A 22,680-nucleotide genomic window follows, 5' to 3' on the forward strand; every position below is an offset into this window, starting at 1 on the left:
GAAGGCATTAGAAGTGTTCATTTTATAGTAATACATTTTGATACATTTTTATATTTAAAGAAATTGCAGTTGGAGCCCTGAGTACCACCCAGTCTTGCTTCTAGGAGTCATACTTTGAGTTTTTGGAAAACGTTTCAGATGCCCATGGCTAAAGCTACGGTTGCTCTTGTCTTGATTTATGACAGCAGTTACCTCCAATCTCCATGACGTGTTTTAGTGTTAAAGGTGCCTTAACTTGTGACTGAAAAAAAATTCTGAGAGGCACTGCCAACACTTTTTCTAGAGGATAGTGCATGTTACAAACTAAATATCTAAAAATGCCTGTACCTCTCACTTCCCCCTCAAAATGTGGTGATAATTACATTTAAATTTCAGAAGATGGCGTTGAAGATTTGCAATTAATATTCTAAACTCTGCATGTACCCTTCGCACCGGCGGCCTGCCAGAACAGTGTGCGATGACTGGTTTTTGATCTGATACGTTACAGCAGAAAGGATGTGGATGTGTGTTGGAAACGTTAAAACAGAACAACAACAAGAAAGTGTCGCGGCATGAAACACGTGTTTGAAACCTGAAAGGCGGTAAGAAAGATTTTCATGCAAGTCCGCACCTTGCTCTTCCTTCCCCCAGCTCCTGCGCCGTTAAAGCAGGAGACGCTGCCGCCGAGCACGAAACAAGCTGCTAAAGCCCCCAGCGCTCCCGTGTGCCGGGTGCCCCACGGCCAGGCTGCCGCGCTGGCTTTTAACGCGGCCTCCCCGGGGAAGCGGCGCCCCTGCCCCGCGCCTCCCGCAGGGTTTCCGCCCCCCGCTTTGACATTTTGGGGGCCACGGGGCCGCCTCGCCGGGGAGCCTCCGGCCGTCCGGCGGCCCGGCTCGGGCGCCGTCGGCGCTGGCTGCCCGGCGGCCGGGGCCGCCCCGCGGAGGGGGCGTCGGGGCCCGGTGGCGCCGCTCGCCGGACGGGTGGGTGCCGCCCGCGGCCCGGCCGGCGCCGTCTAGTACGTTTGTGGTGGGTGTAGCTAGCTGGGTCTTTTACAGTAAAAGCCGTCTGGCTATCAAAGGTAGGAGTTTCCCCATGCTATTTATATACGTGTGTGTCTGTATAAAGAAAAAAAAACCGCGGACGCACAGAGGGCGCCGGGCTCCGAGCGCCCCCCCGCCCCCCGGCGTCTGTTTACCAGTAATGGGCATGTGTCAGATGTTTTCCACCTCGCAAAGTCCCCGCTCCTCTCCGCCGGCTCCACCTCCGGGCCGGGGCCCGCCCAGGCCCCCATTCCCTCCATCATATAAAGAAACTTCCCCGCGCCCGGCGGCCCAGTCGCGGTGCGCCCCTTTCCGCTGCCCGCCCGCCCGCGAGCCGGCGGCCCCAGCCCGCCGCCAGCGCCGCAACAGAGGTAAGCGGCGGAGGCCCCGCCGGCGCGCTGCGCTGCTCTTCGCTCCGCCCGCCCTCCCGAGGGCAGCCCCGCGGCGGGGCCCGCTGGGGCCGGGGGACAACGGGGGCTGGGGGGGGGGGGTCGCCTCGCTTCCCCTCGCTCTGGTCTTTTCCTGGAGCTGGTGATCGATTTTTTTTTCTAATTAAAATTATATATAACATCCCCGCCGCGTTTGCCCCTCGCCGGGACAGAGGCGAGGCGAAGTGGCGCTCCCAGGGGCCGCGCCGTCCCTGCGCCGCAGAGGGTCGCGGAAAGCTCGTCGCAGCTCCGGGGGCTCCGTTTCAGGCTGCGCTTGCCGGGGGTGAGGGTATGGTGAGGGCCTGGCAGGGGCTTCGCCGGGCCGCGGGCCGGGGAGCCGCAGCCCCCGCCGCCCCCCGGCACGTCTTACCCTGGGGGGAAACTCGGCAACCAGGTTTGCTGCGGTGGTGGGAGCTGCCACCTGAGGAGGGGGTGCGGGGTGCGGAGCTGCCTACACTGGCGTGCTCCCGGCTAACAGGGGCTCTGAAGGTCTCCCTGTGTGTAGAAGCAAGGACTGTGGGTCAGGACTCACTTTTTTATTAGATACGGTTAGACTCCTCCCCCCCCCCCCCCCCCAGCGTTTGGGTGAACAAGCACTTTATCAGGTCGAGGGGGACAAACTTTACTCCAGGTCCCCTGTCACTGGTGTTGGTTTCTTTGCCTTAGGACCTTTCCAGTGGGTGCCCATCACTCTGTGGAGCCTTGCCGCTCCAGGCAAGTGCATGCACCTCTGCATGTAGCAAGGGCTCTGGGTGTAGCGGGGTGCAATTCACCCATCTCTGAGGAAAGTGTTCTTATGCCAGACTCCGTAGCTTGGTGTATTTCCACTTTTAGGTATTTGCAATGTATAGATTTGAATGTTATTATATGTGCGTATTGGGAGCAGTTGGAGAGGTAGATATGTATAGGACATCATGTGTTCAAAGGTGTCTTGCTTAAATGAGCTTGAAAAAGCTACTTCAGTGTTATAGTTAGATACCATATAAATTGTAAATGTGTGAGGCTCTCCAAACTGCATGCGTCTGCTAGATTATATGTGCACTGTCATGTGCAACTTCATTTTTATGCAATTTTTTTTCTTTTAGGTTAGAATAAAATCCCAGCTGAACTTAGAGCAGGTCAGGGGGGTTGTGTCTTAAGTCACTCTGTGCTGAAAATTTGAACAACTGGCGTGTGTTCATGCAAAACAGTGTTGAGAAGGGGAGGAAAGTCTGTCAAAGTCTGCAGCCTGAGTGGTGCCTGGGGAGGGTGTGAGGGGCCGTGCGCAGCCTCCTGGGGCTCTGCACCGCAGTGCTGCTGTGCTTCCCGGGCTCTCTGTGCACCACAGCCCTGCTTGGCGTGGTGCGTGCAGCACCGAGCACCAGCACGGCCGGCAGGGCTCTGCACTGGCACTCTGGCTGGCACCTGACCCGTGGGTTTTCCTCTCTCCCTGTCCTGCCCCTCTCCCCCCTCCTCCACAGCCCCCAGAGAGCCGGTGCTCGGTGCTCGGGTGTGTGCAGAGAGGCGGGCTCGCTGAAGCACTCCAAAACCACCCCCATCCCGACCCCCCAAGGCGAGTGGCATGAACTTGGAGCCGGGTGAGTGTGGGATGAACTCGGTGAGCTGTGGCAACGGGAAACTCCGCCAGTGGCTGATAGACCAGATTGACAGCGGCAAGTACCCGGGGCTGGTGTGGGAAAATGATGAGAAGAGCATCTTCCGCATCCCCTGGAAGCACGCCGGCAAGCAGGACTACAACCGCGAGGAAGATGCCGCACTCTTCAAGGTAGGGCTCAGCCCGGTGTCAGGGCTGCAGGGGTGCAGCCAGCTGTCCACTGTGGTGGCTCCTCGCCATCCCACATCGGCAGGCTCGCTCCGCTCAGTGCCCCGCTGCCCCCAGCAGCCTGCCCTGGCTGTGTCCCTGTGTCCCACCGCAGTCTGGGTTTGCGGGGTGAGACTGCCCTTCCTTTCCCCGTTCCCTCATGTGGAGCTAAGTGCTCGTGGGACTGCAGCACATCTGTTTCCGTATCGACTCTGGATCATTTTCTCCCTTTTCTTGTGCCTCTGAAACCGGTTTTCCTTACCTTGTTCCTAATATTGTCTTTTTCTTAGCCTAAACGTGCAAGGAGTAAATTCATGTGCATATAAGCACACATATATATGCTGTTTCAAGCATTGTGATCTTGTACCTTGTAGTTTGATTCTTTTTTTTTTTTCCCTTGCTCTTTTGATTATCTGAAATGTTTCCAGGCTTGGGCTCTTTTTAAAGGAAAGTTCAGAGAGGGCATTGATAAACCAGATCCCCCTACCTGGAAGACAAGATTAAGGTGTGCTTTGAACAAGAGCAATGACTTTGAAGAACTAGTGGAGAGAAGCCAGCTGGACATCTCAGATCCCTATAAAGTGTACAGAATAGTGCCAGAAGGAGCTAAAAAAGGTAAAACGTCTCAAATTCCCTGTGTAATGGAGTGTGAATATCTGTCTCACTGTAAGCATATGAGGACTGAAGTGTGCTTTTCTGGAATGGCCATGCAGTCTTTTTTAAGTGTGCTAGTGCTGCGGTGAATGCAAGGAGCTGAAGTGCAGGGCTCAAGTACATCTTATTCTGATGACTAAAATAAGAGGCTCCGTCTGTAGGACTGTCGGCACTTGAGTCAGAGCACTGAAAGGGAGCCTGTTGTAAAAGATGCTTCATGTGTGTTGCTGCAGAAATTGCTCTTTTACCTGGTGCCTCCCTTCCAGTTCTCTGTAGAGAGAGGCCCATGTTAAGCAAGCAGCTCAAGGGACAGGCAAAAAAAATTGCTCTTTGGATCTAGATTTTGAATAAGAGGAAGAGCAGAAATGTCCTGAGCCAGGCAGTACATAACTGCTGCAGAGAAGAGCTGGGGCCGAGAGACGCTTCGCCTGTGGTCTCCTTCGCAAAGGCTGGGGACGGTGGTAGTGTAGTGTTGCCACAAGCTTGCTGCCTGCTCTCCAAGGAACCCCTGGCACCAGAAAGGGCTTGCAGGAGGCAAAGGCTTGGCAGGGTTTGGGGAGGGCATTGGAGCACTCTGGGGTATGACTGAAGGCCGTTTTACATGCTAGGAAGCTCTATGGGACAGACTGCTTCCCTGAGCTGCCTGGGATAGGAGCAGTGGATGGCAACCCTTCCCCATACGGGCTGCTGGAAGGTGTTTGAGTCCTGTGTTTGCTAAGGGATGGGCTGTATGGATTTGTCTTCAGTGTGCTGGTTTCAGATTTCTTGAAGATATAGCTGACATCATTTATTTTCGTCTGTCTGGTGACGATAGGTGCAAAACAAATCAGCATGGAGGAACAGCCATTAATGATGAATCACCCCTTTCCAATACCTTCTCATTACACTTCACTACCATCTCAGGTATGACATTAGTTATGTGTTTTACTTGGTGCTTGTATGTTGAGCAGCAGCATTTTTGTACTATGTGATATATCTTTCTTTGCTGGTATGGCCCTCTTTAGTTCTGCCTGTGAGGGCACTTTATTATGAAAACTGAGAAATTGAGAAGCAATTTTTCTAATGTCATATGAGGCCACAGGGCAGCTGATTTTCCTTGGTTTTGTTTAATCCTGAGTAACAGCTCCTTTCTGTTCAGTGATAGAAATTAGTGTACTGCCATCCTGTTAATGCCAGAGTATAAGCACCCAATGAAGCATTGGTGTTCCAAGCAGACATTTGCCAGCAATACTTTGACTGCCTTTTGTTATTCTACCCTGCTTATTATTTACACCAGTGGTGAGAAGTTCATTTGAAAGTCTCATCGGTGGTGGTGGCAAAGTGCCATTCATGTAGCCTGTGCAATGCTTAGACTCTCTGTGAGCTTTGGCAAAGTAAATAATACCAAAGAGCTGAAAAGTGAAAGCTGATGCAACACATGGCATCAGTTTCAAGGACTGCCAAATAAAAGAATATCTTGTTAAATTGAATAGGTACAAAACTACATGGGGCCCCATGAACGGAACTGGAGAGAATTTGCCCCGGAACAGCCCCATCCCGATATTCCCTACCAGTGTGCCAGCATCCCTTTTGCAGCTCGCAGTCATCATTGGCAAGGGCCTGGTTGTGAAAATGGTAAGACCATCCTGTTTAGGGTCAATTGCTCATCTTGGTTAAAAGAGATAATATTTGGTCACCCTAGAAGGACCACAGATTGCATATTTCTTATTCATGGCTTTCATTGGGATAAAAAAAGGTGGCTTGACAGAGTGCTGGGCTTCCTTTACAGAGAGCTAGGGGGTCCAGCCGCCCTCACGGACCTTTGTCTTGGCTGTTGCTTACAGTGCTGGCATAGGTGCAGTGTGCGGGTTGCACAGTCACCTGAGTTAAAATCCTCAAGTCAGCTCCCAAAACACATCAGGTGCCTTAAAAGTCCTGAGCAATAAGAAAGGACCCACCCTCCCAAAAATAACATGGGAACATGTGGTCTTTAGCTTTGCCTTCTGATTCCAGACCCTTTGAGGTGCACATTTGCAAAGGTTTTCCCTCCAACCTTGTGGGTTAGAATGGTATCCTTCTCCTAAGAGGAAAGCAACGACTATTACTTTTTCTAGTACTGTGGCGACAGGGCAACTTGTGGAATGAGTCTCTCTTGGTGCTGGTACAGAATAAACAGAATAAAGGGACGCTCCCTTCCCCACAGATCTTACACTGTAAGAGTCCAATGTAATCAGAACTTTCCAAGTTCTGCATCCTTAGGAGAAATCCTGAATCATGTGAAAACTGGCAATGCTAAAATCTGCAGGGGATAAAAGGTGAAAGAAAGGGAAGCATGATCAGTGCCTTAATGGGGAATAGTGCCACAAAGGTTAAATGTCTCACATTGGGCAAGTCTGTAGAAAAACTGGAAGATGAACCCAGATCTTCTGAGCTGAGGCTGAGTGCCGTAGTCATATATCTCCTGTGCATCATAGACACTTGCAGGATAACTCACCTCAGTAGGCAGGTATTTGCTTCATGAGGAGCAGAAGCTAGTTAAGGAGGGCAGAAGAGGGTGTGAAGCGAGGAGGGACTTCTCAGAGTGCTGGAGATATTAAATCTTCAGAGGGCAATTCTCTAGCGGTTTTGGTGCAGAGAAATAAACTTTCTTTGGATCTGCTAAAAAGTAAATACTCTGCAACATTTGCTGGTAGTCTATTGGAACTAGTAGGCTGAATCATTGCTAATAACTGAGCTATTAAGGTGAATGAACTCTGTCCTGAAGTGCGTCCTCTGCATCAGTTAAACATGTTTGGGTAGTTTGCTGAGTTTGGAGGCAGTTGGTAGTGGTTGGTATTGGGTTTCTCACTGGGCTCTCAGGCTTGTCAAGAGACGCTGAGGCTTTGGATCCATGTTGCTCCAACCCTTGGGTTCTGTCACTGGGAAAGGCTGTGTGTGCTTGTCTGCAAGTTGCATGCATCTTCCTCCAGAGATTTGTATTGACATGAAGAAACAGAGAAAAACTTCAATTGCCCATGTTATAATCCATTCACTGGTAGGCATCGCTGGGATCCATCTAATACTCGTTCTTGTAATAAAAACCTGATAGTCTCTTGCTGGACAATTTTCTTTATCTACTTTTTTACCGGTGTTAATTCCAGCTTTACTGTTTTACCTGTCTTTAATACAATTCCTTAGACTAAATGGCTCGTTTTATGCCAGCAAATTTAAGAGCACTACAGTCTAGTTAAAATGTAGGTTATTTCTGTAATGGAATAGCACACTCTTGTTAGTCAAGGAAAAAGTGCTAGAGGGAGTACTAAAATGCTAAGGGAGCATTTCATGCAGACCCAAATAAAAGCACAATGCAGATAACATCTAGAAAGATTTGTAGAGTTGGCACATTTAGAAAAATGGGAAGTAAGACCTTTTTAGGAAGAAGAGGGGGAAGAGAGAGGGTTTCTGGTGGGGCCAAAAAACCTCGCTTTTGCATAGCTGTGATCTTTTCTGGAGTTTTTCTCTTAGAATTTAGGCAGTTGTCACTGACTTTTGTTTGTGAAAACAGGTTGTCAGGTGACAGGAACTTTTTATGCTTGTGCCCCTCCTGAATCCCAGACTCCTGGCATCCCGATTGAGCCAAGCATAAGGTCTGGCGAAGCCCTCGCACTGTCAGGTAAGGTATATAACCCTTCAGGGTTCCTGGGGAGCTTTACAAGAGACTCCCGTTTCTGACTTGCCCTGGCACTGTTTCTCCTTTTTTATGAGGAAAAAAAAAAAGAAAGAAAAAGAAAGAAACCTCTCTAATGAATCAATCTGGTGTGTGGCCTTAAGCCTCTGTTCATCAGGATATTCAAACACTTGTAGCCGGAGCTCCCAGGTACTTGTTCTGTGCTTGAAGTTAATGAAAGTGCTTTGCTGGATCAAGGTGTTAGTTGCTTAGGTGAGTCATCAGAGAAGGTCTCCCTGGGAGAGTTTGGAAGTTTGGGGGGTCAGAAAATTTTAGCTCAGTTTAAAAAATAAAATATTATAAAATATATATAAATTATAAAAATATTTGGGAGGAGCCCCCACAAAGACTGGTCTTATCTGGGTACCTTACTGTGCTTCTGCTGGAGCCATCTGGCTTTGCTCTGTTTTATTATTCTTGGTTTAAAAAAAAAAAGACATTCAGGAAAAAAAAAGAAATAATCTCAGCCAGGTTTGCAGAAATCCCACCACTGGGTGACTTTCTGAATAACTCCAGGAAAAGGTGTGGGAATGTGTTTTTTAAACTAATAATGGATAAGTCTGCAACATGTCGCTAGGCAGGTTTCTTGAGTACGGTTTTTCTCCTGAATCAGGGTCTGTACATATAGACCCTGTGTGAGCTCTTAGCAGTGGGCTGTGTTGACTGAATGGCCATTTGAAAGGAAGGCCTGGGATTTTGGTTACAGTGATGCTTGAGCTGGAACCAGCAGTAGCTTCTCTTAGGGCAACCAAGTGCACGTTTGCAAATCCCCTGTGCAGAAGCCTCTTTTATGCAAAATCTGGGGAGAAACAAAGCTACTTCTTGATTAAATCTGAGGAAGTGTACTGAGCCAGCGGGTTTGATTGTGATGTAAGCTTGGAAAATGTGATGAATGACTTCTTTCATGTATGTATTCTTCTTATTAAATGGAAACGTGAAGTTTGTTGGACTACTGACTTTCCATGTCAGTAGAAAAATTTGAGTGAATGTTCATGTTACCGTGTCCCAAATATTTTAGTATTTAGATTCATTATATGATTTTTACTAATGTGAGCCTGTCTCTTGACTGGTGGTGACTGCTAATAGTTCTAGAGGCTCAAAAATCTCACACAAATTTGTCTCTTGGCCTTAATACATATTTGTACTGTAAAACATTCGTACTAATGTATCACAATGATTTTTTTTTCCTCCTCGTAGATTGTCGGCTCCACATCTGCTTGTATTATCGTGAAATACTGGTAAAGGAGGTAACAACTTCTAGTCCTGAAGGCTGTAGGATATCCCATGGCCAAAGTTATGAGGTCAGCAGCCTGGAGCAAGTTATCTTCCCTTATCCTGAGGATAACGGCCAGAGGAAGAACATAGAAAAACTACTGAACCACTTGGAACGAGGAGTAATACTGTGGATGGCACCCGACGGCCTTTATGCTAAGAGACTTTGTCAGAGCAGGATCTACTGGGACGGGCCCCTCGCGCTCTGCAGCGACAGACCCAACAAACTGGAGCGGGATCAAACATGCAAGCTCTTTGATACTCAGCAGTTTTTAGCAGGTAATTCTTACTATGGGTTTGATATCATTTCTGCAGATGTCACACAGTTGTTCTCCATATTGGCTTTATGAGAGTGCTCTTTTAATGTCACCAAGGCCACTGGCAGAAGGCCCGGCTCAGCACCTCTTAAGAATTACCCCAAACTACTACTTCTAAGCAAGCACAGTTAAGGCGTGGTTAACTTCTGAATAACCCTGTCAAACTCTGTTCTCTGTGCACATCCAGTGCTCTTGCACAAACCAACAGGAGGGAACTGATGCCCACCTGGGGACCCCCGAAACCCCGCATCTCTTTAAGAAACATGAGGAAGAACCTAACAAAATAGTCTTCCCAAATATTGGGTAATAGAGGAAAGTGGATCCTGATTTCAGACCTGCTAAGTCCTGGGTAATTTTGTGATCTGCAGTCATGCTGCTCTCAACCAGACCCAGACTGAGTCTGAAATCTGGCTTGGAGTATTCAAATATCGGCATCAATTCCAGCAGAGATCTTTTCAGTCTGGGTTCTGTGCTGGTGTTTAAAAGATATCTTGGGGGGTAAAAAGCTTAAATAAACTCTGGAGTTTCAACATCTGCCCAAGGCTCTAGGCCAAGTCTTGCGCTATGTCTTCAGAGCTCTGTAGGAAGGTTTTCTTTTTCTGTAGGGCAGTCACGAACGCTGATACGGAGGGGGCAGTGGTGTGCTGCAGGACTGTGTCTTTTCCTTACAGCCCATGAAAAGAAAAGGCAGAACCTCAATCTGGCTTTCTAGCACTTTGGAGCAATGAGAGGGAGGAAAGCTGTCCACCTAGATTAACTAGTGGGAACAAGTCATTTCCCTTTCTTAGAAATGAGAGAAAGACTAGGCAGCTGGAATACACATTGCCCCTTGTTTGAGATGTTTGGAATCACTACAGGTGACCTGTGTGGCTATGGCTTGGCATATTTTTCCATTAAGGCAGAGCATCAGCACTGGCATGAGTCTCTCAGGAAAATAATGCCATGCAAAATAACAAGTCAAACCCAAACCAACAGCTTTAGCATACTTTATATTCCAGGGCTCATGTGTCATCCTGGAAAAAGGACCAAGCAAGAAATGCGCTTAAAGAGAAATCTATGGATACGAGAACTGACAGTTAAAAAGGGGAATTTGAGGTCAAGGTATCGGGTTAAGTTTCAATCACATGCTAATTTAAAGATGTATAAATCTGCCTATGATGAAGGTTTTGGAAATCCCTTTCCCTTCTCTCAGGTAGTTTTTTAAATGTAATCTGGGTTCTTCCAAATGGTTCACAGGATGGATCTCTTTTTAGAAGCCTAACCCCAAAGAAAAGCTTTAACAACAGTTATTTTCCCCCGTTCCTAAATTATGTATGCACCAGTGCCTGTGCAAACGCAAGCACATGGTTGTAGTCATAGTCTGCGGTGTGTGCAAAGTGAGCTTTTGCATGTGTTAATGCTCAGCTAGGTTTATAAGTGACTTGTCATGAGCTTATCATATCTGCAGATTAATTTAAAATACTGAGGTCCCAGACTAAAGGCAAGTGTGGGGATTCCACCATTAGGAAATTGGGCTTTCCTTGGGAAGAGACACAGCAGACTTCTACCAAGTGGGTATACACTGAACAGGAGAGAAAGGGGCAGAAGCAGAACTGCTGTGGGCTGCAGTTATTGGGGTCCTACTGAGGAGCTGGACCCTGCAATGCAGACTGTGCTGGGCGATCGAGCCCCGTCTTAAGCAGCCTGTACTAGAATGGCAATAACTCAGAAAACAGATGTTTGGGGAGTTCTGCGTAATAAATGCAGTATATCAGGGTGGGTGAAGAGTGGGAGGGTATGGAAAGAAAATTTGGGAGCGTGAAGACGAAAGCTAGAGGAAGGCTGGCTTGGCAGAGAGACGGGCATCTGGAGCCAGAGTGAGCAACGGTTTGGGTAGGAGTGTGAGGAGCCGTATGGTGCAGGGGGGAGGCGCTTGGGCATGGGGAGGAAGATAAAGTAAGTAAGTGGATGGCTTGGAAGAAGTGCGATGTGGACCTCAAGCCCTGACTATCCTGCAGGTGACAAAGCAAGTATTTTCTTTTCCACTTCCATGTCAAGGATGGCTGTGTAACACTCCCACAGGTATTCAGGATTTGGAGAATTGCTGAGGCTAAATAAAACTGGCAGGAAACAGAAAGATGGGCAAAGTTCTGCATTAGCAAATGAGACAAGCATATCAGGAGCTGGACTGGTCCTGGATGGATCGTCCTTCCCCGTCCTGTAGCAGCACTAAGGAAAGCGGGATCCTATAGAAAATCTCTCTTCTCTCCTAACAAACTTCTAGAAGGTTCAGAGCATTTTTAAGGCTTTTGGGGGAGACTCTGGAGAGAACTATGCTTTACTTCGTGTTTAAAGTGAACTGACCATTGTTCACTCTTATAACCGACCCTCCCACTAAGGCCAGTAGCTGCCAGCTAGGGCCATTGAATTCACACCTTAGTCTCAAAAGCTGGAGTAGAAATGGCAGCTGAGAAGATGTATTTGTCATCCCCATTTCAAAGACTCTCCTTTTCCTGTGTAGCAAGGAGTACTTCATTATAAGACATTGATTTTAATATTAATTCCCTTTGCAACTTGTTCCAGAGAGCACAAACAAGGTTATAAATTAAAATGAACTCTCTATCAATCAACTATGTAGAAGGACTTCACATAATGCAGACTTTACTGGGGATATTGTATTAGAGGCAAATTCTTTTTGAAGGAAATACAGTTTCTAAAATACAACATACTGATTTTGATCTAAGTGGAACTCTCCTATAAAAACCTTCCTAGTATCTGTTGTGGGGAACACTTTGACTATTGAGGTAATAATATAATTTGACCTACCTTTTCTCTTTGCATGAGGGTGTGGGTTAGTGAAGAGAGTACAGAAGTGCAGAAAACACAGGCTCTTTCCCTGGCTTTCTGCATGGCTTAAATAAGGTCCTTTGCCTTTCTGTGCCTCACTGTCCCTCATTAGGAACAGTGATGATAATAATGGCTACATGACTGTCTAGCTAAGGCTGAATTTTGTGCTGGCAGTGCAAGTCTCTGATTCTACTTACGTAGTGGTTTCAGTGCTACTGTTGGGTGTTGGGAGTTTTTCAGATATGGCCCAAGGTTTTCCCCCTCTGCTTATTTAAGTCAGTGGTAAAATTCACGTTCACTTCAGCGGGCCCAGGCTACCCCTGGTGCCTGCTCCGTAGCAGAAAAGTGGATGTAACAACAAGAAATGACATGGGGTATATGGAAGAGATGAAAGGAGGTGCTGGGGCTTTGGACAAAAGGAATCGAGTGAAGCCTGGAAACTTAGCTCTCACAGCAGACAAAAGGAAAGTCTTGCACAGGCCTGTGTAGAAAATGAATGAAACAATCCCTTTCGTTTTTGGAGACTTGACCTGGCAAGATGGACAATGTGGACTCCCTAGGTTCATTTCAATCATATATCAATAATAATCCCTTCCATCTCCTATTAGCCTGCACTGTTTATTAAAAAAAGAAAAGCAATATGTAAGCAGTATCGTTCCTGCAAAGTACACATGCGCACAGGAGAATGGCAACAGGGTCCTTTTCCAAGGTCCCCTAAAACTGTTCCAGAAGTTTCTGATGTTAAGGCCGAATATAAATATCAATTGGAAGACATCCCAGCTTGTACATATGAAATGGCTTGTGAGGCAAGACAAATAGAAAAATTACAGTGTTAGAACTTCTCCTCATCTGTGGGAAAGCCTCCAAACTCAGTTTCTTCTCCTTGCCCTTTGCCTTTCTCCTGACCTCTCTAATCCTCCACTGGACCATCTTCTTCCACCATGCTCCAGGGTCCTCTACTTGCAGCTCAGCCACCCACAAAGACTTTCTTAACAGTCTTTTCTCTCTTCCCAGAGCTGCAAGCTTTTGCTCATCATGGACGTCCACTGCCAAGATACCAGGTTGCTCTGTGCTTTGGGGAGGAATTTCCAGATCCGCAGAGGCAGAGGAAACTGATTACAGCCCATGTAAGTAGGATTTCTGCCTTAGCTAAATGAAATATATTCCTTGGGGGATGTGAATCTGCCAGTCAGGCTTTTCTACCTCATGTAAGTTGTGAGGGAGGTGATAAATTCTTGAAAATACAGCACCATCGCAGCTGGGGTTGAATTCCCAAATCTGCCAAGGACTGACTGGTGGCCCTGGGAAGGTCAGAGCACCTGATTTCCCTCAATGCAAGACATAAGTGTCTTGAGTAACTTCTGTTGCAAAGCCCTTTGAGACCTAGAGCTGAGAAGTGCCCTAGGAGAGCTGGACACTGTTGTAAATACAGGCCCAGTAGAGCAGTGCCCTGGGCTGCAAGGCCAGTGCAAGACGTGGTGCTTTCACAACTGCTGTATTTAGAGGTGCTCTGTAACTCCACCTTGCTTCTCAAAGACCTCAAAAGCTTTCCTACACAATGATACAGGGACTATCTGTGCAGCTCCAGTGTTAAGATAGCTGGCAAGCAAGAGAGCTGGATGACCACAGTTCACACACACTCAAAGCTAATGTTTCAGGATGCTATCTGAGAGACAGTGATGATGGAGACTGTGACAAGGCACTTTTTATATTGGCTCTGTTGGCCCATAAACCCACAAGAGAGTGATAATGCGCATGTTAGTGGCAGGATTTAGTTTATTGCTTCCTTGGGTAGAACGCTGGTGTCTGCTTTAATTTTTCTAAAGCACCTGGATACTGTGGGTTTCAAATCAGACACTTGTCATAAATCATGGCTTTCCCTTAGCTGTGTGGCTTTCACACATACACTGCTGCTTGTTCCTGTCTGAATCTCTTGAGTGGAAGGTGGGAAGCTCTCAAATCCATCCTGAGGTATCCAACAGCTGTTTAAGGGGGCTCTAAACCCCTCTCTCTCCTTAAACTCTGTGCCATCCTCCTTTTAGCTTTCCAACTTTCTAGCCCTCTTTCCTAGCACTCCCTTCCCAGCCCTCCATCTCCTGTCTTGGCAGCATCTCCATGAGCCTGCAACTCCTGCCCCCGTGACCTTCTGTGAATCTCTGTGCCCCCTGTATCGGTTGCTCTTCAACTTGCTCAACTTCTTGGGCTAGCCCAGCTCCTGGCTTGGCTGGGCTCTGCTGTGGGGTGATGCACGGTGGTGCCAGGGTCAGGCTGTGTGGGGCCACAGTGGGTGCCTCAGAGCTGGCTGGCTTGCTGGCCGCACCGCCCTCCCATCTTCCTCGCTGCAAGACATGAGATGCTCAGCTGCCTCTGAAAGCTGATGTGAGGAAGAGAAGGGGGATTGATACAGCTGTTCCACTAAAGTGTTGCCTTTCTGGTTCTGTCCCTTTCTGGAAGGAGGACCTGCAGCATTTGTATTATTCCTCCTAAGTGGTGCCCATGTCCTAACGTTGAGAGGCTGGCTGACTGGGAAGAGAGGGTTGTGGCGAGTAACCTCAAAACCTGCTCAGTCCTCAAGTTGAAGGAGAGCTTCAGGTGCCATTTTTTAGTGTTCAACTTAAATATCTACAGACAACGCCTAAAGCCCTGAGGGGGAATAGTGGTTTTTAAGTAGACGGAAGCAAAGGCTGTGCTAGATTGTATGAATCCCTCTTGACAATGTTAGTGGCTGAATAGATTTCTTATTAGAGTGTGTATGAATAGAAATGAGTATATTGAGGTCTAATTTAAAACACGGTTGTTTGGCAACACATCTAAGCGTAACTGAGGGCTCCAGTGTTTCAAGTTAAGTGAGTAAAGTTCTTGAGAGTGAAGGCTAGACTTTCAAAGCCCCGGGTGTGCATTTGAATGTGTCTAACTTGACCATATACATGCCTGGTGTGTGCAGCCCAAAAGCAGGCATCACTCACAACTGTGGACTGGCTAATGGTGTGCAATTGCAAATACATCGTTTGTGTCACTGATACATGTCCTTCTAAATACCTGCCATGCAGGTAAGGTATGCATGCAGTAAGCAAAGCACTTGTCATCATAACAGGCAGGCACTGTCTTAAAACAGAAATTAGTGAGGATATAGAAATTATTTTCCCATTCTGGCAAGCAGAACTCTTTTGTCTGATCTTGCGCTTAACTTAAAAATGCCACAAATAGCTAACATGAAGAGCATGAAATTTTGTCATATGTCTGATTAACATTTTGTCTGTTCTTAAGGTTGAACCAATGTTTGCCAGGCAGCTGTATTACTTTGCTCAACAAAACAGTGGACATCTTCTGAGAGGCTATGATTTACCAGAACTGGTGACTAGTCCAGAGGATTATCACAGATCTATTCGCCATTCCTCTATTCAAGAATAAGGTCCTCAGAATGACTGTTTTAAAAGGCACTGTAAAGATTATGCAGAGTGGAGGAGCAGATCTGGATTGCAATTTGGAGATCCGAATCACAGCTGGATGCGTTCAGGGAATCAAGGGTTCAATGATAGGAAAGTGAACTAGAACAACAATATTGTATGATACAAATGATGGTTTTTCAGCGTTTGGATGCTACATCTCACATAGATTCCACTGTTGCTGGGAATAACTCAAAACTGACAAAACAATTGCTATGTTTACGTTTGCTTAATGTTCTCCTTGGGTTTTGAGGACTGATTCTTATCGAAGACTTAAATCCATAGTTTACACTGTTACATTTACAGGGCTATTTATTTTGGATTACTGATCTCAGGGAAGGTACAGAAATTTGCGGTATTCCCAGTTTGAAACTGTAGCTACCATAGATGGGTAGCAAATGTAGATGGTTTTTTGAGACTAACTATACATGTAAGTGGTTAAAAATTTAGCTTGATAAGTGTGGTAGACATTTTATGCCTATATTCTTGTATAGAAATTTCCATGTATTTTTTAAAAACAATGCAATTCTTCAGAGACATATTTTTTTAATGCCTGACTGACATTTTTCCTTACAATGGATTTTGTTGCTGCCACTGTTATTGGCCCCATAACAGCAGTTTTTAAGGTGGTGAATTTATGGTACTGTGTGAAAAGTGACCATTTAACTCAGATTACCTGTGGATTTAGTGGATTAACCACTAAAATTCTAGAGTCCCGAAGAGCAGGTTTAAAAATAAATCACATTTTTTAATGATTGCAAGCTACTATACATTATATATATATGCATTAGAATTAAGTTGGTGGACCTTCAAAAACAGCACAAAAATGGTACTGCTAACCTTTCTTCATGTCACATGCATGAGCCAAGTTAAAATAACTACCACTTCTGCCTTGTACAGAGCCAAATTCTGTTCTTTCTGTGTGCTCAGAGTTCCCTTCCGTTGGTACTGAAGTAAATATGAAGGAAGAATTCAAGGAGAGCAGAATTTGGCCTCCCATACTAAGGCAGTCAAGTAAATATTTGTTTTTACTTTTGTTTTGAAAAGTTTTACAGAAGTATAATTTCATGTGATTTACAGCTCTTATCTATGATGCCATTTTAAAGGTAAAGAGAAGAAGAGGTCTATTGGGTATGTATCTTAGTGAAATTTTCCTTTGTGTTATGCTGGAGATCAGACCAGGTGATCTTACTAGCTTTAACTCCAGAACATGATCCTCCCTGTGATTAACAAACATACTTCACTTGATTTTCTAAATGAGGAAGAAAAAATGGTACTTGGTCTGGCAGCAGACTTGTGTTCTAGGGACCTTTAATATATACATCTTAAAGATGCATACTCTTTCGGGATATATTATCCCACTCCTTCTCCACAGTGCCAAGCGAAATGATGGATCATTTTTATTTTTGTGTTCTTTGTTACTTGAAGTGTTTTCCTGGCTAACAGATTTTCTTAAGGGAGACCTCTTTCTTAGATATTAAAAGCACTGCTTTAGGTGACCTTCAGAGCTTTTGTGTATACTTTTGGCCTGTGCATACGTTTTACTGAATGGGACTTCTGCGTTCAGACTGCACTGATACTATACAATTATTTGATGTGGTTTTCACTTTTTTCTAGTGGTCATTGCTTCATACGCTCATTGCTTCAGCTCACATCTTAAAATAAAATCCTTATTCCCTACCAATTTGATTCGTATGTGTTGTTTTCGGTAGCGGGGCACATCTGACAGATGCAGTTCTGCACAGCTAACCTGGGCAAGACCACTGGCTAAGTCTATGGGGAACTATGTTTTAAGTCAAAAGCGCAGGGAAAGGTCCAAGAGGTAAGGATTTTTACTTACAAAAATGTCTGCGATATTAGCTTAATTAGTAGGAAAAGGGAAAAGGGGAGTTGCGGCTTGGCTGCCAGCGGCTGTTCAGTTCCTGTGCCGTGCATAGTTTAGCCAAGTCCTGTTGTTGGAGATGGGGTGCTGCTGTGCACCTCGGTGCTCTGCCTGGTGCCGCGCTGCCTCCGGGGGCTCGTGCCCCTTCCCATGCAGCCCCATGCTGTAACGTGCTCTAGCCCGTCCCTTGCCGAGCTGGGGCTTGGACCTTAAGGTGATTTTTAGGAGTAGCTGTAGTTTTAGGAGTGCTTTCAAGTGAGAGGCAATCCAGGAGAGGATGAAAGGGAAGATAGTAAAGTAACTGAAATAATTAAGTTAAAACTATAGGAATTAATTTTGCAGAGCAGCTGTTGCTGGAAGTAGGGTGTCCTTGAGAGGCTTCAATAGCTTGCAGACAGAGAAAACTGAAAATTTTTTAAGAGATCTGTAAAATATCTTTAGATGGGGAGCCATGTTTTTCTTTATGTGGTATCGTCTCCTGTGAGTATCAAAGGTACATTATCATTTTTGGCTTTGGAACAAGCTTTTAATTATTTTCCCTGAAAAAAAAGCATGATTTAAAGTCAGCAACTATGAAGAGGGAGGGGGGAAGACCATCATCTAAGTTCTGGTCAAGCACAACTTGCTTAGTATTAGTGTAGGTTAGCTCCAAGTAAAAGATTTATTTTAAACAAGCAAAGAGGTCCAAATATTTCTATTGGGGAGTGTGTGTAGGGGGGAAGAGTGGAAGAAAAATCAAGCTGTTGAATGGAATAGAATATTTTGTAAAGGAGGACGTTAAAGGTGTATTTGATTTGTGTGGCAATCTTTTATTGTTCAAAATAACTAATGGATTCATAAAGTGGGGAAAAAAAGAAATAAAAGAAAAACCCTGAAAACATTGTCTCATTTTAGTATTTTTTACAGTCACTATGTGAAAGCATTTGAGGTACTTCCTACTTCTGTTAAATTCTGTTTATAGTTTCTGAGGTCTACTTCCTTCCTGTTATGATTTCAGTGGTGTTATAAATGACATGTTTTACTCCTGTCGATACCGAAGGCATGGCTGGTGTTTTTAAAATGAATTTTCAGTGTGCATTTGTGTCAGTATTGGATTCTCTTATGTTAATATTGCCACAATCAGAATTATTTCTTGAAAGGGTTTCGTGCCAGAGTTTTGCAAATGAAATATTTATTTTTAAAATTTGGTTCTGCTAAGTGGTTCTGCCTACTACTGAAAACTGTATTTGCCTTAGAGGGGATGTAGGTTAACCAGAAATGAGGAGATATATTTTAAGCTGAAATACAACGTAACACGGTTTGTGGAAAAAACACAGGATTCACGTGAAAACCCCTGTGGCCTTTTAAACAGGCATATGTATGCTGTTTACATCAGCATTTGTCAGCAGAGTGGAGGTGGGGAAACACCACCTTCAGCGAGAGCTTTCAGGAAAAAGTAAAGCATTCTCTGTTGCACACTTTTAGATCATTGTCTGTGTATATATGTATAGAGGGAGAAAGAGAGAGAGAAAGAGTGCTTCTTTTTTTAAAAAAAGGAGTAGTTTGAATCAATCATAATACCTCATTTCCCAGCCAGAAATATGTCAAATTTAGCTGAACTTGGAGGGCAAGATTTTAAAGATTGCCAGAGTGTTTTCATCTAAATTCAATATCTGATCTGGCTAGTAGGTGTCAAAGAGTTAGGTATTTGTGATCAAGTACATGTGAGTTTGGTCATCTCCAAAGAGAAGTTGAAAGGTCCCTTTGACTTAGAAGCAGTTTAAACACAGTTTGTGTGCAGCTTATTCTCAAGTTAATATGCATTTATATTTCAAATGTGTAGCCAGGAAGCACATTATCTTGGAATCCCAATGGGATGGTTACCTTCACTACCCCATACAACTCCACAGACACTACTGGGTGACACATAAGACTTGCCTGAATGCTTGCAAAATGCTGAATGACTTGAGTTTGCTGAAATGACAGTCAAGGCGGAACTAGCAGGAGTCTTAAAATAACAATTCCTTGAATTGCCTTATATACTAAACAGCTAAATAACCAAATAATACAATGGGGTAGGGAAGGATGGGTTGCACTGGAGGGTGGGAACCTGCCCTTTTGGCAATCAGCAAGAGGGTGAGGCAATCACATGATCATGCATGAACCAAAAAAACAGGCAGATACGTTGGTTCTGAGCTTGGGCTTGGGCTTCTGTTTTGCACTGGTGGATTGTCACCCAAAAGCTGATGTGTAAGTAACCAAAGGAGGAAGGTGCTGGCTCTGGTGGCCCTCCACAGGGTGGTGTTTTGTGAAAAGGGAATGGTCAAGAAAGGGTAGAGTCTAGTCCATTTTTTTCAGCTCTTAGATGTGAGGAGGTTCATAGCCTGGAAAACAATGGAGATGAAACACAGGACGGCATTTTGCAAATGCGTTTGCATTGTTTTTGCAGTGCTGGCACAGCACGGTTGTCTCGCATGTCTATGCATGCCAGCTGGTGGTCTCCTGCCAGTTTACTTACAATGTTATTGACTAAGGCTAGATTTGGGACTGTGCTCTGGTCACTTTTTCTGAAATTAGTCTTCCGAGCTCTGGCTATTATTTTTGCCCCCCTCCCCCCCCCCACCCCCCCAATTCTACAAGTTCTATCTCTAAAGTCAAGAGAACAGATAGATTTAGGTGACTTCTTTTGCACAAACTGCAGATAACACGTCCTCCACCGTATTCCTTGGAAATGGTCCATTTTTGACCTTGGGCTTGGTCTATCTTGGTTTCAAGCCTGGCTTCTGCATTCTTGCTCTCAAAAGGTCTGAAATCCAAAGACTTGGGGACAGAGGTTGGCCTGGCTGCTCACCCCAGCTTTTAATCCCTTTCCCAGCCAGGCAGAAATGATGTCCATGTAGCATCAGTGAAACTCCATCTATCAAGGCAGGCTGTCCTGTGAATGTCCTCACATGTGAACCCTGGTGAGGAGGTTAGAATGGATAGTTGCACCTTAGTGGCTCAAATATACTTGCCAAACTCTATCTGCTACACCAGTCTTAGTGCAACATGTGTATCACCATGTGCATCAAGCTCACCTCACCACATCCTCACCATGTTGTCCACATTGCTCCTTCTCACTTTCTTCACCAAGAGCAGATACTCAAATCTGACTGCCCAAAATCAGGCAGCTAGAGGAATGCTCTAATTTTTTCCATTCCCCGAGATCCAGAATCTCCTCCTGGTCTAATATAGGTACCAGCCTTAGCTCATCAAGAAATTTCCTTCTTTACTGGTGGTTGCAGTTCTCTAGTCATGTGGATTGCTAAGTATCTTGTGGTTATAGTTAGAAATTTCATATCTCCCTTGGGTCTTCTCTCCATCTTTCCCTATGTTGACAGCAAGCTCTAAAGGCAGGGTATAGTTCTCACTATGTATTTGTACATTGCCAAGCACAGTAGGGTACTGCCTTTGAAGGTGAGCCTCTAGACAGTACCACATTTCTCATAATCATGAGTAAGATGGTCTTGGGTCTCATGGGTTATGATTCGCACCCTAGAACCCATAAAATACTCAGCAGAATATAATCGTGGCAATCATTTATACTAGGATTTCCCATAGGAAACTGATATGCAGCTTAGTTCAGCCTGAGCCACCACATTCAAATTACTTTTTTGCAAGGAGGTGATTGAAACAATTGTTTCTCATGCTTCTGTTACAGCCATTCATAATTCTCTTGTAAAGGTGAAGGCTGAGCATTTCCATTTTCTAGCACAGAGCATCTAGGCTCAGATAAAATCACTTGTAGAGGTAGATCCCTGACTTTTGTCCTTTCAAACTTCGCCTGGGATTCAAAGTTTTTATATCCTCAGAAACCAAAGGTATGGGTCAGGTCTAGTTACATCTCCAATAACTCATTTTCATTTCCTCTTTTCACACATGATCAAGAGGTTTAACCCTCTTCATGACTGTCCCCTCCCACAGAAAAACCCATGCGAGGAGTAGTGAGAGAGAAAGACTTCAAAAACAGCGTGAGTGACATCATCATGTATCTACTGTAGAGACGTAAGTCTCCAAGAAATAGGAAAGGTCAGAGGTGTTCAGGGCAAGGGGTTTTCACAAAATAGCTGAAAAAAAACAAGCAATGTCTGAAGAATTCATACTATCCTTCTCCTTTATTTCTTCTTTTCCCAAAATATGTGGAGAACCTCCATCCAGAGGAATTACTGCTCTGTGATTCTTAATGTTGGTTTCCATCCTCGAGCACTGGTCATGTGTAATGACATGGCCCCTCCAGCCTGCTTGTTCTTCACGTTGTTGTTGTGCATTGGGTCTTCCTGAGTTCAGACCAGTGCATCTAATGCTTGCAACTGCTGTTGGCTGGAGGAGAGGGGAGAAAAGATGGACAAATCAATTCCACAAATCAATTCCAATCTTCCTTCCAGAAGGAAGGTGAAGAAGTCTGGGGGAGCTTGAGCAAGATCTCTGTCTGAATTACCTTGGGCTGGGGTGAATATTTGGCTCCAGTGAAGTAGATGGAGGTCGCCCGTACCTGCACACAAGGAAATGTCAGCCTGAAAGGGTGACTCTGAAGTCTCGCTTTCTTTAAAATCATCACTTATACAAATAAAATGGCTTAGCTACAATCCCCACAGTTGCAGCCACTATTTAAATATAGCAAGCATTGATGTCTATCTGTAAATTACAAGGAAATGAATAAATCGAGGCAACATAAACCACAAAAAGGAAGTTTGAAATAAGCCCAAAACTTTGATTGGTTGGCTTCTGCCAAAGGAACCTGCCTAACCTTCATGATCCACTCTGGCAGTAACATAACAACTGAATCAAACCCACAGGTCCTGATTCCTCAGACGGTGTCACTTGGTTTGAAACTATCAGCTTCTCTGCACGTATATCTACATATATTTGCCAAGGATTTGACCCACATTTAGTGGTCTAGACATGTGCTGTGGGGGCACTGAGCTCGGAAAAGCTGAATGAACCCTTGACATTGAGTATCTGACAATCCCTGTCTCACGGAGGAGATGGCGCTGCATTTTCTGGAACTGATGAGTTCATTTCTGGGAGGTGTTGGTGGGGGTTGCTTCAGTGTGCAAGGGGTTGTGAAGAGGATTTATGCAGGAAGTTAGGGGGAAAGGTTTCTTTCTTGCTTTTTTTTTTATTTGAAGAGAGGTTTCTGTGCTGCTTACCATCTGCAGATTGCTAGGTGCAGATACTCAGCAAGGAGAAAACCAAAAATCTCTACTTGGCTTCATTTTAATTATGAAGACTGATTCTTGTTTTCTTTGAAAAAATTTTCTTCTTTTTAAAACATAGATAATTAAGAAAAATGAAGGTTTTGCATATAATGTTTGTGTTTGTGCACATGTGT

General features: G+C 45.2%; 1 protein-coding gene across 1 annotated transcript; it reads left to right on the top strand.

Annotated features, from left to right (window-relative positions):
* Positions 1 to 1,259: 1,259 nt before the first annotated feature.
* On the top strand, positions 1,260 to 18,208 carry IRF4 (interferon regulatory factor 4). Its single transcript, XM_064507099.1, has 9 exons — positions 1,260 to 1,390; positions 2,908 to 3,212; positions 3,677 to 3,863; positions 4,717 to 4,805; positions 5,375 to 5,516; positions 7,426 to 7,533; positions 8,785 to 9,138; positions 13,017 to 13,129; positions 15,270 to 18,208. Exons 2-9 carry the CDS (start codon positions 3,009 to 3,011, stop codon positions 15,411 to 15,413), a joined length of 1,341 nt encoding a protein of 446 aa, XP_064363169.1. The 5' UTR covers positions 1,260 to 1,390; positions 2,908 to 3,008; the 3' UTR covers positions 15,414 to 18,208.
* Positions 18,209 to 22,680: the final 4,472 nt, after the last annotated feature.

Source organism: Dromaius novaehollandiae, chromosome 2 (assembly GCF_036370855.1).
Source record: "Dromaius novaehollandiae isolate bDroNov1 chromosome 2, bDroNov1.hap1, whole genome shotgun sequence".
Classification (NCBI taxonomy): Eukaryota; Metazoa; Chordata; class Aves; order Casuariiformes; family Dromaiidae; genus Dromaius; species Dromaius novaehollandiae.